A 17013-nucleotide genomic window follows, 5' to 3' on the forward strand; every position below is an offset into this window, starting at 1 on the left:
AGCCTATAGATCCAAGCAGTCACATTTGCTGTTTGTCATTAATGCAGTTTGTTAACAAGGGGAGGGTGTAAGAACACCTTGTCAAACGTCCAAACATGAGACAATGGTGACACCATGACTAGTAAGTCTGAAACTACGTCTTCATCTGTTATGATTAGTAGTGGTTGGTAAAGCGGTATAAATACTGTCTCTGGTAAAAGTTCTGGCATCAAATGGATTTTTGCAACACTGTCATCATCAGTTTGAACACATGTTGTGTTGTGGTGCACATGCATGGTGAGACTGCTAACACTTGCTGTGGTTCCATTTCTCTTAGAAATGTGCTTAATCTGTATAGCGGAATAAAAAATTGGTATTGGAAACAGCCAAATTTAGAAAAACCTCTCAAATATCTCTATAAAGTTTTTACGCTCTCATGAGGAGGTTTTTCAGACGGTTTGATATAGAAATATAATGCAAAATTGCAATGGAAACACTTTTTCCACATTTACAAGTCACAGGATGTAATGTATGGTGTCACGTGACCAGTTCAATCCAAGACAACATGGTGAGGTACGTGTGGACAGAACAGGAGCCGAGACTTTTTTTAACATCATACTTATACCCTGATACATGGCTTTTGCCATACATGCTGACTTTGCTTCTGAACTATCATCTGTTGCTTTCGTCTTTTGTACCAAATTGTCAAGGCAGACGCTGTAGATGTTATCATAAACGTACCGACACGCAACAGGTTTTAAAAGTCCAACTTCCTTGCAGCGGAGTCTCGTAAGATGAGATTTTACAAGAATGCGAGGCTCATGTCCAAAACACCCTTTAATGGAAACACATTCAAAGTGCAATTGTACTTAGTCAAAATTTAAGAAATATTGCTTTTATTTTGCTAAAACTGTAATGGAAACACGGCTGTTAGCCTAGCCGAGAGATATGATGTTGATGTGACTTTGAGAGATATGACCTTGATATTATTGCTTTATTCAGTTGGAAAATTTTTGAAAAAAATCCAACAATGATCTCCCATTCTGCTAATTACAGCAAGTGAAAAGTTGTGATGACTTGGTATTCAATCTAAAATTAAGAGTTTCTGAATTTGTTTTTTTTTTGTATGTGTGTGTTTATTTATGATTGATGACTAATCATTTATTCTGCTACTCTACCAGAAGGAAATATCACAGAGTGCATTTTAAGTTAGTTTTTCCACACAAAAAAGGACTAAATCCCTGATTTACAAACAACGAAGACTTCATATGAAAGCTTCCTGTGCAAAAGCTTCTTTGTCACTCAGTCAGAGTGTTATCACCTCTTGGCCTCATGTTTCTGTTCTTTCTCTGTTATATAACATTCTCAGATTCACAGACATTTCAGCCCATCGTTTAAGATGACCTCCATTAATGTCCAAAATTGTGAGTCTCTCTGCACTGAAGAAGCTAGGAGACCTTTTTGAATGGTCCAGTGACCCCTAAATAAAAGACTAAATGTTCTGAGACTCTGTGTGTGCATATTTAATAACTGCAAGTGTATTACATTTTATGCTACAAGTATTTCTACATTAGAATTAATAGAATTATGCAGCTGTCATTCAGCATGCATGTGGAAATGTCAAACTAGTACTTGAACTAAGGATTAATGAGGCATGTCAAGCACTTAAGCTCATTAATGCTCATTAAACAACACACTGGTGCATTTAAATGGTCACAGATTAAACTCCCCAAGTATTCAGCAGAACTCACTCACAAAGGTCAAGGTGATTATGATCTCTATCTACATGCTTAAGGTTTAATGGGGGGTATTAGGGTAAATGTTAACAAAAATAACAGGGAATTGCACACATGTCAGATACATGAAGATCAACAACAATGTGCAATGGTTTATCTTTTAATATTTTTACCTCTGAAAGAGGTTTTTCAGGGTTTATCTCAACACAAATCCTCACTTTAGAAGAAATATTTGGGAGAAAATGGCTTTTCTCATTTATAGCTGATATCTGGTGAAAGTCTGTTGGAGCACAGTGCTGCGCCCTGATCGCGGTGCAGGTGGAGTATGTAGAAATTGAAGGTAAGACGGACCATGAAGAAAGGACTGGGTTGTCTTATCTCTAGAGGTGCAATGGTTCACAGAGGTCACGGTTCCTTTCATACCTCGGTACTGGAGTCACCGTTCAATACGAGTCCCATTCATTGAGATTTATAACTCTAGATCCCCTCTCTCATGTTAATTGTTTTTCTAAACTAACAAGGGGAGATCATACCTTGTTCCATCTAGTGTTATTAAGAACTATCAGTGGTAGTTGGTACAGCCTGTGATGTATTAAAGTCTGAATAAAGTTATTTGAAGAAATTATTTTAGGTCTACTGTATGACAGGCACACATGAACAATCAGGTCGAATCTCAGTCTTGAAAAACATCTCTGAGTTTATAAAATTAAGCTTCGAATTCACGAAAAATGAGCAGTTAGCAAACACTTAACAAACATGACTGCCATCTAAACAGGCAGGTAAAATTGTCACTTTTGTTTGCTTTATTTGCTTTATATCAATGGCTGGACATATTCAATTAGGATACCAAAGTATAATTTATTTTGAAAGGGCATTTGACTGTATGGAAATCGAGAAAAAGGCAGTTTCCTTGATTTCTATATGGTCAAATGCCCTTTCAAAATAAATCATACTTTGGTACCCTGACTGTATTCATCATGTGACTACATGCACCAAACCGTGAAATTTTGGGATGAACACAAATACCTCTACTTATTTCACACTAGTGGGTCAGTAGATACTCTGGATCCCCAAATATTAAAGCGAAACTAGAAAGAAAGAGGGTTTTTCATAATATGCCCCCTCACAGAGTCCTCCAGTTCCCAGGCTGATAAATATACATAATATGTAAAAGTGGTGATTTAAGTTTTACAAGGTCAAGGCCTTTAAATAGCCCATTAACATTTACAAAGACCACTGTGATTTTTATCTGTGTCAAATGAATGACCTCTTAAGATGGATGAAGTGCAGAATCTCTAAACTGTAATAATAATCAGCCAAGCAGAGGTCACCTTTACATGACTGAATCTCTTTGCTGTGAAAAATCCCATTTCCCCATCACAGGCTCAGCGTGGGGGGGACAGAGGGCAGATGAAAAACTCGTCACCATACAGCACAGAGAGGAACAAGGTGATTTCACACATTGATTTAACTGCATATGATGGAAACTCTGTGAAAGTCCAGATGCAATCTTGGAGTCTTTCTATAGATAAACCAGAGGGACTCGTTTGTATGTCTGTGGAGCCTTTATGCTCAAACCAGGTCATCACTGCTGCGTGTGACAATGCCTGACCTTTGCTAGTCAAAAAGCAGTGTGACTTGCAAAATACTGAGATTCACAGTAAAGGCTGCAGGGTGAAACAGAACCTTTTCTTTGTACTTCAGAACTTATACAGAATTTCCCCTGCCTTTATGCAATCTCTAATTACAGAGCATGTAATTAGGGAGGACACCTGCAGTCTTTGGTGCAAGGCATCATTGTTCCCAGCACAGGTCTCCTCTTCAGTTGCAAGGAGCCGTATGAATGGAAAAATTAATTCAGTCACATTGTGGATTAAATGAATACAGTCCTCTTTTTCTGAATCAACTCACATCATTCAATGAGGTTTAATTTCCTTTGTCAACCGCACCTGGTGGTCTCCGCTCAGTGAAAGGACGGCCAGGAACTCTACCAAAATGTAATCAAAAAATCGAAATTCTTGATTTTTTTTAGGTGGTGATTTGCTCTGTGATTGCTTCTATGCTGGCTGCAATCACCCTGGATGCACTGGTATGAAAACATCCTAAACTAATGAGTTTGAGTCTGCCTGTCATTAGCTGGCTTTGAGCGTGCCGTGGTTGTTTGTGGTCAGAATATTTCAGTGCTCGGTTTTTCATGTGCAACCATTCCTCAGGTTTTTTTTAAAGGGCAGTCTAAAAATAAGATAATTTCCAGTGAGCAGAGGTTGTCTGGGTTAGAGAGCCTTGTTTATGGCAGAGGTCATGACCGGACTGGTTCGAGCTGATAGAAAAGCAACAATAACTCGTTATGACTGGGGTAAGCAGGCGGGCATCTCTGTACACAAAACACATCAACCTCGAAGCAGAAAAAGACGGCAGTAAGGAGACCTCACCACATATCTGACAGCCAAGAAGTGGAAATTAAGGCTACAGTTAAAATGAGCTCAACACAAATTTGGAAAATGTAAGATTGGCAGAGGATTTCTAGAGTTAAATTCAAAGGGTTGGACCATGTAAGTCTCACAGGATGTATTTCAAAATGGAGAAAAGCTGTTAAAAGTGGCCTTCCTCTATGATGCATACGATTACAGAATGCTTGCAAGTAGGAGCTAGGAAGGGCACTTTAGATAGCCTCTCTCCCTCATTATATGAAATTCATCCACAAATCAAAGATGGTGGTTTACTGTTTTGAAAACACACCTTATGAAGTGCAGTTTTTGTTGAAGACTCTTAAATTCTTAAAAGATCAAAGCAGCAGAGGCAGGCAGTAGGATGGGCAGTAATACAGGTATACTGTATCTCTACGTATTAAAAAATAGCCATGGTATTGCTTTAATTATTGCCATGAAGATGGTGCTGCGTAATGAGCGCACTTTTATAATAAACATCTTGACAGTATTTGTTTATTTTCACCTGCAGCACTACTGCCTGTGTATGAAAATGCTTTAAAAGTCCTTTTAATGATGTTGGGCTAATTTGGCAAATGATGAATGTGCGCATATGTATCAACCAATCCTCACACGCCATGGCACAGCACAGCTGGCACAGGGCTGGCACCCAGGTATGGGCTTCTCTAGTCAGACTATCAAAATTAACCTGCTAAATGTGCACCAGTGGCTGTAACGTGATCCAAGAAGAACTTGAGTTTAAAAACTCTTAAATTCTTCTTTCTTAGTGTAAATCAGTGATGAAAAATGATAACGTTTATTAATAATCCAATGTGCTATGTCCTGCAACAGCATCACCAAGCACAATTAAAACCATAGGTTTTTGAAGATGTTTAAATTCATCTTAACTCCCATCTATGCAAACCGTAGGCAAAGCGTGCACATATGTGCCATAGACTGAGAGGAAAAAAAGAGAAAAAAAAAAGATTTTAACAACTATATTTTCAAACATTTATGTCTCATGTTTAAGCATTTTTATTTTAACATCTTAAAATGTTTGATATTTTGGTCTGCATGTGTTTCTAAACATCCATATTTCCTAAGCAATCAGTAATTTAGTTTCAGTAATGAACTAATTGCCAATACTAGCTGATTTTTATGTTCTATGCTGTTACTTAGTGAAAACTATGAGTTTGCATCTATGCAGTTGATGCAGGATTGCATAGCAGCAGACCATCCTCCAGCTTCAGCCTTGCCTGATACTTTTTGTCATTGTCAGTGCCAAAACCTGTTCCTTTGTGTTTACAGCACTAAATATCTCAGTTACCTTCAGTGATCAAAATTCCTTTTACCTCTTGTCAAAAATTTCACCTGGTTTGGTCACTAGACTTAGGGCCAGCTCTACTAAGAGTCCAATTTGCGTGTACTAATTTGCGTGTGCAATCTACAACTTTGCGTTTGGGGTTGGACCGCGGTTTGTGGGTGATTTACTACGAGTAAATGCGCTAATGACAGGAGGTGCAAACGTGTTGGAGACACGCCCATTAAAATGAGGGTTTTGCGTGTTTCATGGTTTGCAGCATGGCGAGTTTGGAGAGACGAACGCGCAAAAATGAAATGAGCCATTAAAGTAACAAGCTGTACACGTAAACTTAGTTGAAAAACAGGAAAATTAAATAAATAAGCAGCAGTTACGGCTAGAGACGGTAAATAATATCCCTGCTGGGCTTCTGGACATGGACGCTGAGTGTGAGTCAGGGAGAAGAAAAAGAGTTTTCCCTGTTGGATTATGTTCCCTGGAATTGGGTGAGATTTTTTTTTTTTCTTTTTTTACCTGGTATACCAGTTATTAGTGCTAGGTTGCATATTTTTGTTTTTTGGGGTTTTTGCTGGGTGGATTTATTGTGTTTTTTTGGAGGAGACTGGTGGATTATTGACTTTTGCGTCAGACATTTAAAAAAGACTTAAAAGACACTTAAAAGTGCTTGGATAAGGACGAGGTTGCTGTTTTTGTTAGATTTGGACTTTAAATTCATTATGAAATTATAAAGACTGAGATAAAATATTTTATTTTGTTGTGACCTACTTTTCATCTGAGTTTACGCACGATGTGCGCTTATGTTCTGGGGAGGTGTTAATTTAATGGGAAGCGCTTTAAACTCATTACGTTCTCTTGAGAGATTTATTGATTATATTTGTTCAGAATTGTTGTTTATTGCATTTTGATATAATCTTTACTTTTAAAGGTTTTCTATTTCCTTAAAAATACCCCCTTGTGTGTGTTTAACACCAGCTTGAGAAAAGTTAGGTGCTACAACTTCACACAGAACATTAGGAAAATGGGATTGGGAGATCCCAGCTGTAATAGCAACCGTACGCTGGAATGACCCAGATGCAAAAACATGTAAACTTACAAGGACTTTTGTCATTGCAGTTATTGCATGACTCCTTCTCGTGACTGGCTCCAAATCTGCTCTGAGTTCCTCCAACAGCTCCAAAATGGCAAGGATAGGCGATATGTTTTAATGACTGTTTCCTCATTTATTCCAAAAATGTTAACACAAGGGTGCCTATCCTTCTTGCCACAATAACTGCAGCCATGTGCGCGCAATTATGCGTACAAACGGTTTGCACCTCCCTTCGAGACGTGTTAAATATAGACGCAGTTTATGTTAATGAACAAAATTGCTTTCAGGTTTGATAAATCGCTTTGCGTGCGCTAAAATAATATATTTACATTTTCTCCTCCCAGTACATGCACAATTGCGTGTAAACGCCCCATATTGCATATTAATTGCAGCGAATGTACTAACTGGATGCAGCTGCACTTTTTGCACCTTTGAAAGATGCAACCCTTAGCTTGCACTGTTAGTAAATCAGTTTGTACATTTTTTTTGCTTGTTCAATGAGTTTGCACACATTTTTATACACGCAAACCTTTAGTAGATCTGGCCCTTAGTGCTTTTATCTCAATATGGACCAAGGGTTTTAACAGTTTAGCCTGTACATCTGCTAATTAAATACTGTGGCGGTTGAGCAGCATCAGGACTAATGCAGGAAAATTCTAACTCTAATAGTCAACCTTTTTAAAGTCTCTACATTAACTATGAATCTGCCCAATTTGCCCCATGCACAGTGGAAGTTAGAAAATCAAAATGCCTTTTTCTTGTTTGTGGTTCCACGCCTCCTATGGAGTCCTGTGGCACCCCGCAGGGGAGGCCCACCTCACACATTGAAAACCACTGCCATATACCTCAGTAAAATTTGGGTAGGGTATGACAGTTTTAAAAATGAATACCATCCAATCCTAGCAGGCAGAACTGAGCAGTGCCCCTTTACACGTCTTTGAAATGTCTAGTGGGGCCTCACCATAACAGGGGTCCAGGTAGGGGGAGGAATATCATATGTGTGTTATGGGGCAACATTAGAAAACAGACAGCAAAGCTGATGGCAGGGAAAATTTGTTTTCCAACACAAGTAAGCAGCACAAAATATGAATGAATGAGATACAGCAACAGAACGACAGCTTCCTGAAGCAGCCATTGCTTTAAATGCATGCTTCAAACTTTGTGCAGAGTTTATAGTGGTGAGCACGCTGCACAAACTGTACACATGGTCTCAAAAAAATGGCATGAGGAGTTTTAATTTTTTTCTCTCTGTGCCCTTAAAAAGTGCATAACCTCAAAGATTGTTCCCTGTGTAAAATATTAGATGTAAAAAGGGTGCTTTATTAACTGAAAGCCAATAATAACATAATCTTTCACAATTATATTAAAAATATTAAAAGGAGAAATTAAAAATGACAGATTATAAAATGGTATGACTGAGATTTCACGGACCTGTCCATCAAAATGACAGACAGAGGAAAGTCAGCACAACCTCTTTTTTTGCTGTAATAATGAATATGCCATTTCTGTCACAGTGGCTCCATAATGTCCCCAATGAAATTAATACACTGTAAATATATTTTAATGTATGGACTGTGAACCATGACAGACATTTGAAGCTGATACCGTTGGGATGCTCCTCAGCCTCAGTTCATGGTTTGAGGAAGGGCGATGATGAGGACCTGAAGCCATCAAGGAAGCAACAGGGACCCTAGCAGCTAACTGCAGAGCTATTCAGAGACTCACATTTTCCTTTGTGATGGTCTATCAGAAGGCATGCAGGTCTCTGCGGGCTCATCTGGGCTCTGAATTGAAGCATCTGATACAGCAGGAGCAGCTGCCTGGAGTCTCTGATACACTTTAGTCCTCCTTACCTGTCTGTATGAACAGCTGTGACCTCTGACACACACAGCCAATTACAGACTTTGCTTCAGCCTACGGCAATGCTCCTGTCCAATCACTGCAAACACAACTACACTGTGACAGGCTGCAACTGCTCTGATCCATTTCAATCAAATCCCATGATGAACTATCCTCAGGCTTTTCTGTTCAGTAACAAATTTGTCAGCATATGGTGCCATAACTAAGTGTGATGACAATCAAGTACATTGATTTTCTTTGAAACATTGAGGCAGACTGTGAAGGAAATAAGACAAATCTCAGGGCGCCTCTAGATTCATCCTTTCAGCAGCATGGAGGTCTGAAGAACCTTTCATGCAATTCATCAGACAGATGTTGATAAAGCTGCAACAAGCAATTGAATTACTGTCAACTATTAAATGGATCACAAGCTATTCTGAAAAACAAAATCTTGCTTTGAGTGTTTTTAAAGGAAAAAAGATAAATAGCTAATTCTACTTTTAAAAACACTCAAAGTGACACTGAATGCATCATCTTAAGTTTGTGGAAAAAAGCTCAAACAAAAATAAATAGTGGCTGTACCCAACACAGAGCGTTGCCAGTATAATCATATTTGCCATTTTGGAATGAAGCTTTGACAAAGTTTTACCTTACTTTAAAATGTAAAGATCCCATGATCCCATATTTTATTAACAATAGATGTGGAGTTTTGGGAGATGAATGTTGTCCCATTCTTGTCTGACGTAGGATTCTACTCATTCAGGAGTCTTGAGTCTTCTTTGGCGGATTGTTTTGTTTAATGAAGCATTAATGTTTTCTGTTGGTGTAAGGTCTGGACTGCAGGCAGGCCAGTTCAGCACATGGACTCTTCTCGGGTGAAGCCATGCCATTGTGATGGATGAGGTATGTGATTTAGGATTGTCTTGATAGGGCCATGTGTTGCTCTTAAGACTATATATTCTTCTCAGCATTGATAGAGCCTTTCCAGATGTGTAAGCTGCTCACCCCATAGACACTTATGCAACTCCATACCATCAGAGATACAGGCTTTTGAACTGTGCACTCATAAAAAGCTGGATTGTCCCTCTCCTCTTTAGGCTAAGGACATCATTCATCTGACCACAGAACAGTTTTCCTTTTTGCCTCAGTCTGTTTTAAATTTGCTTAGAGAGAATAGTGACGATTCTGGATAATGTTCTGGATAATTAGCATTTTTGGATGGCACAGTGAACTGTGATGACACACTCTGGGAAAACATCATTGCTGAATGGCAGACTGTTCTCAGAGTACTTTATCAAAGCACATTCAAGGAGGGTAAGGCACAGAAAGTCTTTGCTGAAAGGGCATAAATGAACAAATTTTACCAAAGATCCACATTTCTGGATTATTAATCATTTATTTATTGGTGTTTGGTAGTATTATCATATTTTGAGACAGTCCATTTTTTATTTTCATTAATAACTGTAATAATCAAGATTTAAATAATAAAGTCTTAAAATATTACCTAGAGCATTTGTTCCCAACCTGGGGTCCAGGACCCCCTAAGGGGGGCCGAAGGTCTTTGGGGGAGGGGACTAGGCTTTGTCTGCGCTAAGGCTGCCAAAATTTGCAAATATTGACACAAACCATGATAAAGCAGTTACTAAGTAGTTTATACAAAGGTTTTTTGATAAGAAAAGCATGCATAGGCCTGTTTTCAGGGTTTTATTAGTGAAACAATTAAAATCTGTTGATTTTTGGTCGTAGTTTGTTGTGTTTTCTTTCTCTTTTGGGTCCTGGGGGGCAAATATTAGAAGGAATCATGGTATAACACTTCTAAATAATTCATACAATGTTTTTTTGGTTAAATAATTTGTATTTATGGGGGCGCACTGATGGTCGAGTGGTTTGAAGCGCGCACCATGTGCATGGGTGGCCTGGGTTCGGGTCAGTCTGTGGCCCTTTGCCACATGTATCTCCCCCCCTCTCATCCCTGTTTCCGAGTCTATCCACTGTCCTTCTCTATCCAATAAAGGCACGAAAGGCCCCAAAACAAATCTTAAAAAAATTGATAATAATAATAATAATTTGTATGAAGGGCTACTTTGTTTGGATTTACACACAAAAAAAAAAAGTTAAAATTTATGTTAATTTTGGTCTCAAAGTATCAAAAAAATGTTTGTGTTGGTCCTGGGGGGGCTCAAGTTTTCGTAGATACATGTAGGAGGAGTTCAAAGGAAAAAGGTTGGGAACCACTGATCTAGAGTAAATAGAAGTTTAACGTTTTGAATAAAATCTGAGCCAGAATAAAACTTTTTCATGGTATTCTATTTTTTTGAGATGCACCTGTACATTCAACACATACTCTACATGCAAACAGCAAACAATGTGTTGTGAGTTGTTCTGCTTATTAAAAAAAAATACACTGTTTAAGAAAGGTAGATATAAAAGCAATATGTATGTTTCCTGATTGAAAACAAGACCTCTTCAGATAGTATGGCTCAATACAAAAAAAGGAATACTGGCACAAAAACAAGCTTAACACCTTGAAACATTCACAATACTTCCTGATATCCACTGGTCTGCTTAAAAGCTGCCTGCTTTGTAATAAGAAACCACATTTATTCAGTCTTTTTACCAGCTTAATTACTGGACAGAATAATCTACGGACAAGACCCTGGATAATTCAGCTCCTGGTAGAGAACCCTGTTAATGAGGAACACTGAAAAGCACTGCTTTTTTTTTTGCTCTGTAATAAAATTGTTAAGCTAAAAAATAAAGATATTCCACAAAATAAAAGTAGTCTGGCTCTTCATCATATGATTAGTTGTAAACGTTTAAGGGGGAGCAAAAATGCAAAGAATGGTAGAAACGCATAGAAATGACAGCTTATCCATATTGGAAGTCCATTAAACTGACAGCAGTGATTAATCTATGTCACTCTGTCGGGTGTAAATATTTTCTGGTAAGCTTTGCTTTCACCACATGATTCTTTGATATATATTTAGTGATGACAGTCCACAAAATGACAACAATTACTTAATTAAAAGCATCAGATTTGATTAAAGACGCCACTGAGGGAATAAAGTAAGAAGAGAGCTTCATCTAAAGCCTGCCTGCAGACTTTCACGTCACATGTTCAGATAAAATCAGCTCAAGAAAAAATCTCTACAAGGAAGGTTCCCTCTCTTTCCCTTTTCATCAGAACAAATACCACACTCAGTACTTCCATAAATGTAATGAGCCACTATTTCAATGCGATTGCATATTAAGCCTAATCAAACTCATATTCATCCATCTTTCAACATCACTGACCACTTCCTCTTAAAGTATGTCTGGACGTTTCATCAGCAGATTGAGAATTATTAGTGAGCAGGTGGTGACTGGGGAGGCAGCCCACTCATCATCCTTGAGATAAAATGACATTTTTCACCATCACTCAGAGTCACCAGAGAGTTCTCAAATCAAGCTTTCTCTGAGTGTTTTCTCAGAGCATCTATTCAATCAGAAACATGCGTGTTTCACTGTTTATGCCTCACGATGACTCAGAGTCTGACCTTTCTTTCTTTGGATTGAGTACATTTGAAAGAATTTGGGTTTCTCTACTCCTGCAGTAAACATTTCTCATTGATCTTATAGCGTCACTATAGAGGACAAAGGCTGCAATTACTGCAACCAAATGACATTAACTCATGCTTGACATGTTTCCTGAAATGATGAGCTTACTGTGTGATTGTTTTTCTTTGCTTGCTTGATTGTTTTTTTGTTGTGTTGGTGTTTTGCTATCCTGTCAGTTTTTGTTTTGTGCAGCACGATCTGATAATGATGTGCAATTGCAACTAAACTGGACAATATTGCGGTCTGTGATTGCAGTTATGATATAAAGTCTACTTGAGTCTACTTGCTTGGTTATCAAGGAAAACACAGAGAATAATGGTGTGTATTTCTTAACTTTAAAAATGAAAATCTTAAGTACCATAAACCTGAAGTTTTTACATTATTGTTTTCAAAAAAAAATTTTTTTTTCAAGTTTTTCCTTTTATGGTAATTAAAGTACTTCTACAACATGCAAATGCAGTGGCACCATTGTAAACTTAATACAAAAATAGATAATGTTTACATAATTATGCAACTGACATCATGATTGCAACTGGGATAACATTAATTGTGCAGCATTTTTTCCCCCTTGTTTCAGCATCATTTTTGAGGTATATATAATCTTTACCAAGGGGGAAATAAATACCATAAAAAAGAATCATAGCAGCTTAAGTAACACCACAGCTGAATAATGCTGGCCACTTTTGCTAAGCATAAGCTGAGCTAAGTATAAGCCCCGCCCTCCAACACCAATAATCACATTTCTGTTGCCAAGACAGCTTTAATAAAGACTTGAAGCTGCTTCACTGCAAATTATTCGGTGCTTGTCAAGATATGTTATTAAGTCGAATTATCTTGCATCATTGACAGATAATTTCACCTGTTTTGAGAACCTTCTCAGATTTAGTGTTTTTATCTTATATTAAGCCTGCCTTTTTTGCAGTGTTCCTGTTCAGTATTGAGGGTTGTTTATCCATTTAACGCAACCCATGGTTAATTTTAATATGAATGTTCATGTGGTCAACATAAGGGGTGCCAAACAGTGCTCATCTAAAACCAGCAGAAAGATGCAGTGGACTGTCAAGAGTGGGAAAATCTACCTGTGGCCTCTTCTTAGATGAACTGGAACACAGAATCATGCCACACAGAAAGACATGATTGTTTTGGGCTGGTTGTGAGGAGAGCATCTAAAGTACCCCAAGTTTGGTGTGGTGCTAACCCTAAGCTTAACCCTTGGTTAGGGTTGAAGTAGTAGCAGTTAATTTCAACAGTGGGGAGAAAACATCAAAAATGGAAGACAGCTCTGAACCATCCACAGATTTGACAGTCTTACGTTAACACTGGTTACAGTCGAGTTCATCAGCCTATGAGGACTAGCACTGGGCAATCATGAGAAATGATAAGACTCAAGAATTATCAGGCTGCTGGTTAGATATTTTTCAGAACAATTTACTGGTCTTTTCTGTGCAGGATGTAATTTGGCTGTTGTAAGTCATTCCCACAGTCCGGTCATGTCGGCTGTAACAAGGTAACACAACTCAGGTTTACTGTTGGGCTCAGTGTTGCTAATTTACAGACATCTTCAGCTCATCATATCATTCTCTCAGGTTAGTTTTATTTTCTTTGATAATTGAACATCCATTTTCTTTGTAGCAAAAAGTAAGAGCTAAAGACCCAAAGACCCTGCCCAATCTAAGAACCGTCCCAACTAAAGAAACAAACTAGCCTGTAATCTTTGCCTTTCTTCTTGTTGTATCTTTGTTTACCTGCAGGTTAAGGTTTTTTTTAATGCACATTTCAACATATCTAGATCATCTCTGCATAATGTATATGTTCGGAGGTTAATGGTGCGACTGGAAACAAATCAAGCTATGAGGAAGAGACTCTGATATGTACATCCATCAGCACTACTGATCTCCCACACTGAATGTATCATCATTATTTGTACCAGCAGTATCTCATTACTTTGATTAGCGTTCAGAGCAAAGGGTTGTCTCATCTTGTCAAGAGTTTATTAACCGTTAGTCAAAATGAATCAAACTGATTTACTAGTGTTAGCCCACACGTGCACCTTGGTAACCCTGAAGCACAGATCTCCCATCCCTATGCTAAAGAAACATCAATGTAATTATATTTTCTGTTCTTTTAACTGCTTAATATTTGATTTTTACTCTTTTTAAGCTTACCTGAAGAACTCCATGAAGGAGAAGCCGTAGCCGTGCTGTTCAGCTATTCCTGCACACACAACGTTGGCCGACGCTCCTATCAATGTACCGTTTCCTACAGGGACACAAAATCGACACTAAGAACAATGGTTTCTATATTTTCATCATCAGCTGTCAGTGTCCTCATAGCATGCTCAGCCTACATTTAGTAAAAAGTTTGTCTATTTTTAATGGTGTTGGCAACATTTTGACAGTCAGTGCTGGTATCGGTCAAGCGTTCGATACTGCTCACATCTCAAAGAGGTGTCAGTGTGGGTGATGGAGCCGGGCAGATCGATGTGGACCTGTCACAGTGCAGTTGATTAAACTGAAACACTATGACAGCTCTCTTACTCTCCCTCTCTTTGTGTCCTTCCCACCCAGACTGAGCCGCACTGTGCTGAAGGGCCAGCTGACAGGGTGTGGTACAAAAAGCACAGCGCGACCCCCAACCCCCAACCCTGGGGAGTGACACAGCTATACAAAGTGTGGCTGTCACCTAGAGCATTGCAAGTCTCCTTCTGAGAAGCCTATCAATAAAAGATCCACACCTTTCACACAGGGATCATCTATAACATCCCTGGTGACTGTTAGGAACACTGAAAGGTGTTTTTAGCCTGCGGTAACAGTCCCATTCCCTATTTTTACACTTTGTTTTTTTCTTGCAGACATGAAGACGATAAAAAATCAATGCTTACCTCCAAGACAGGCTCCCATAGCCAAGGCAAAGATGAGAGGTTTTACTGGCAGGTTCACGTCTGCATCCTGACTGAGGTTGATGAGAACTGGAATCTGTCAATAAACAGATAGATTACCAGAATTATTCACTTTTTCAACTTTTTCTCATGCAATGCTCTCTTAAGACATTTAGAATTAGAAAATTAACCTAAAAGTAGACCAGTAAGTAAAGTTTAGCATCCAAAAGTCGGAACAGTGAGTCCTCTCAAACTTTCCAACACAATCAAACCCCCACATATACATAGTAAGAGGCTCCATATATGATATGATTAATTGAGCGTATGGCATTAGTTCAGGCAGGTCGTGGAGTCAAGCGCTGCCATAATTGAGAGCAGCTGATCTTACACAAGCCCTCATCAGCTGACAGCCAGCTGATTTGCTCTTAGCCAGTGGCTAATCGTGGTCTGCCGCTCTCTCTGCAAGCTGCTCTTGCAACCACCCTCCACCCCAGCTCCTCCTTTATGCTGCTTCTGACTTAATCAGTTATTCAGCTGTCATTGATGCCTGCTGCTTATCTCCCTGCCTTATGCTTTCCTTATTGGCATAAGACCAGGAAGGTGTGCTGTTCCTGCTTAATGTTTTCCATGTAAGCTTGTGGAAGGGCAGGGGGATCCTAGAACAGCCACAATGCTAAACATAAATGATAGTAATAATATCTCATTAATGACTGCTAACAAAGAAATATCATATATCATGTGTGTTTCTTGACATTGGTCCTGACTGAAATGATGATATATGTGATGTGATGTGATATGACACATGATGATTTGTAATGACTTCCACATGCAGTATGAAGCAGCTGAAAACCCAGACAGGCCCCGTGTTTACTGAACCCATTTGAAATTTTCTAAAGATTGAAGGATTTTTTTTTCCCTCAAAACTGCAGCGTCTGAAAATGAGTCTACAAATGAAACATTTCATGTGCAGTGAGGTGAAGTGTGTGTCCATTGATTCCTGCTGTTGGAGGCAGACATTGCATGACTGAATTATTGATGTGAATATCACTTTCACAAACCGATATTTACTGAGTATGCACATACTGTACATTGCCTTTCATGAGCAAACCTTGTCATCTGGTTTGGAGGGCATTTTCTTAGTATTGACTATAAATTGGGTAAAAAAAAAAAGAAAATATAAGTAGATGATAAATTGGTCTGTATTTGGAGACATGGGCATGTAGAAACTTATTTGCAAAGTAATACATTCGATTCTTCAAAAGCTGATTGTTTTTGCTCAGTACAAAGAGTTTCAATAGCTCAGAGTAATATCTAGACTACAGATAGAAATAAATACTGGTTTCTCAAAAAAGTTGCGAAACTGTTATAAGAAAGCTGGAATGCAGATTTACTGACCTATAATGTCAAAGCAAATTAGAATTGTCTCTTCTATTTTGTTCAAGAAGAGTGAAGTTAGAAAATGAAACGATGTAAAAACTAAAAATGCTAAATGGTCTAATTAATTGGCTAAAACTGCTGTCAGGTGGGATGTGGGACAACAACAACAACAACAACACTCAGGATTTGGACACAGCTACAAATAGGGATGCACCGATCCACTTTTTTTCAGTTTCAATCCGATTCTGATAAATCTGTGCTGATACTGATTCCGAGATATATATATATATATATATATATATATATATATATTTTTTTTTTTTAACAGTTATTTTTGTTGTTCGTATAATGTGTGAGGTTACATGAGGCTGTAGTAAACCACCCAGCTCCTCTTATTAAAAAGCAAAAAATAAATAAATAAATAAATAAAATTAATTGAATTTAAATTTATTCCAAATTTATTTGAACTACTGCTAAAAAATAAATATCAATATTATCTAAAAAACAACAACAAATGAGTATAAGTTATAAACCCCTGTCTATAATGCTCTATAATGAACCTCCCGCCACTAGAGACCGCTGTAGCTTCATTTAACGGCTGCAGCCTTCCTCTCTGACCCTTCACCGCCGGATGTAAACAATGAGAAGGTCTGCGGTGGCTAACCTTTTAGCATATAGTAGGAAGACCGCAGTACGACAGTTTTTCAAAGTAGTAAATGAAAATAAAGTGGTATGTGGGCTGACGAGGGTTAAGCTCACATTTAACTACTCAC

General features: G+C 38.3%; 1 protein-coding gene across 1 annotated transcript in view; it reads right to left on the reverse strand.

Moving 5' to 3' along the window:
* The window catches only part of oca2 (oculocutaneous albinism II), a 115238-nt gene that overhangs the window by 10756 nt on the left and 87469 nt on the right, over positions 1-17013 (reverse strand). The window contains exons 21-22 of the mRNA XM_041792041.1: positions 14867-14960; positions 14151-14244 (exon numbers count right to left, since the gene is read on the reverse strand). Coding sequence (XP_041647975.1) covers positions 14151-14244; positions 14867-14960 — 188 coding nt within the window. The remainder of the gene's footprint in view (positions 1-14150; positions 14245-14866; positions 14961-17013) is intronic.

The sequence above is a fragment of the Cheilinus undulatus genome, linkage group 7, assembly GCF_018320785.1.
Source record: "Cheilinus undulatus linkage group 7, ASM1832078v1, whole genome shotgun sequence".
Taxonomy (NCBI): Eukaryota; Metazoa; Chordata; class Actinopteri; order Labriformes; family Labridae; genus Cheilinus; species Cheilinus undulatus.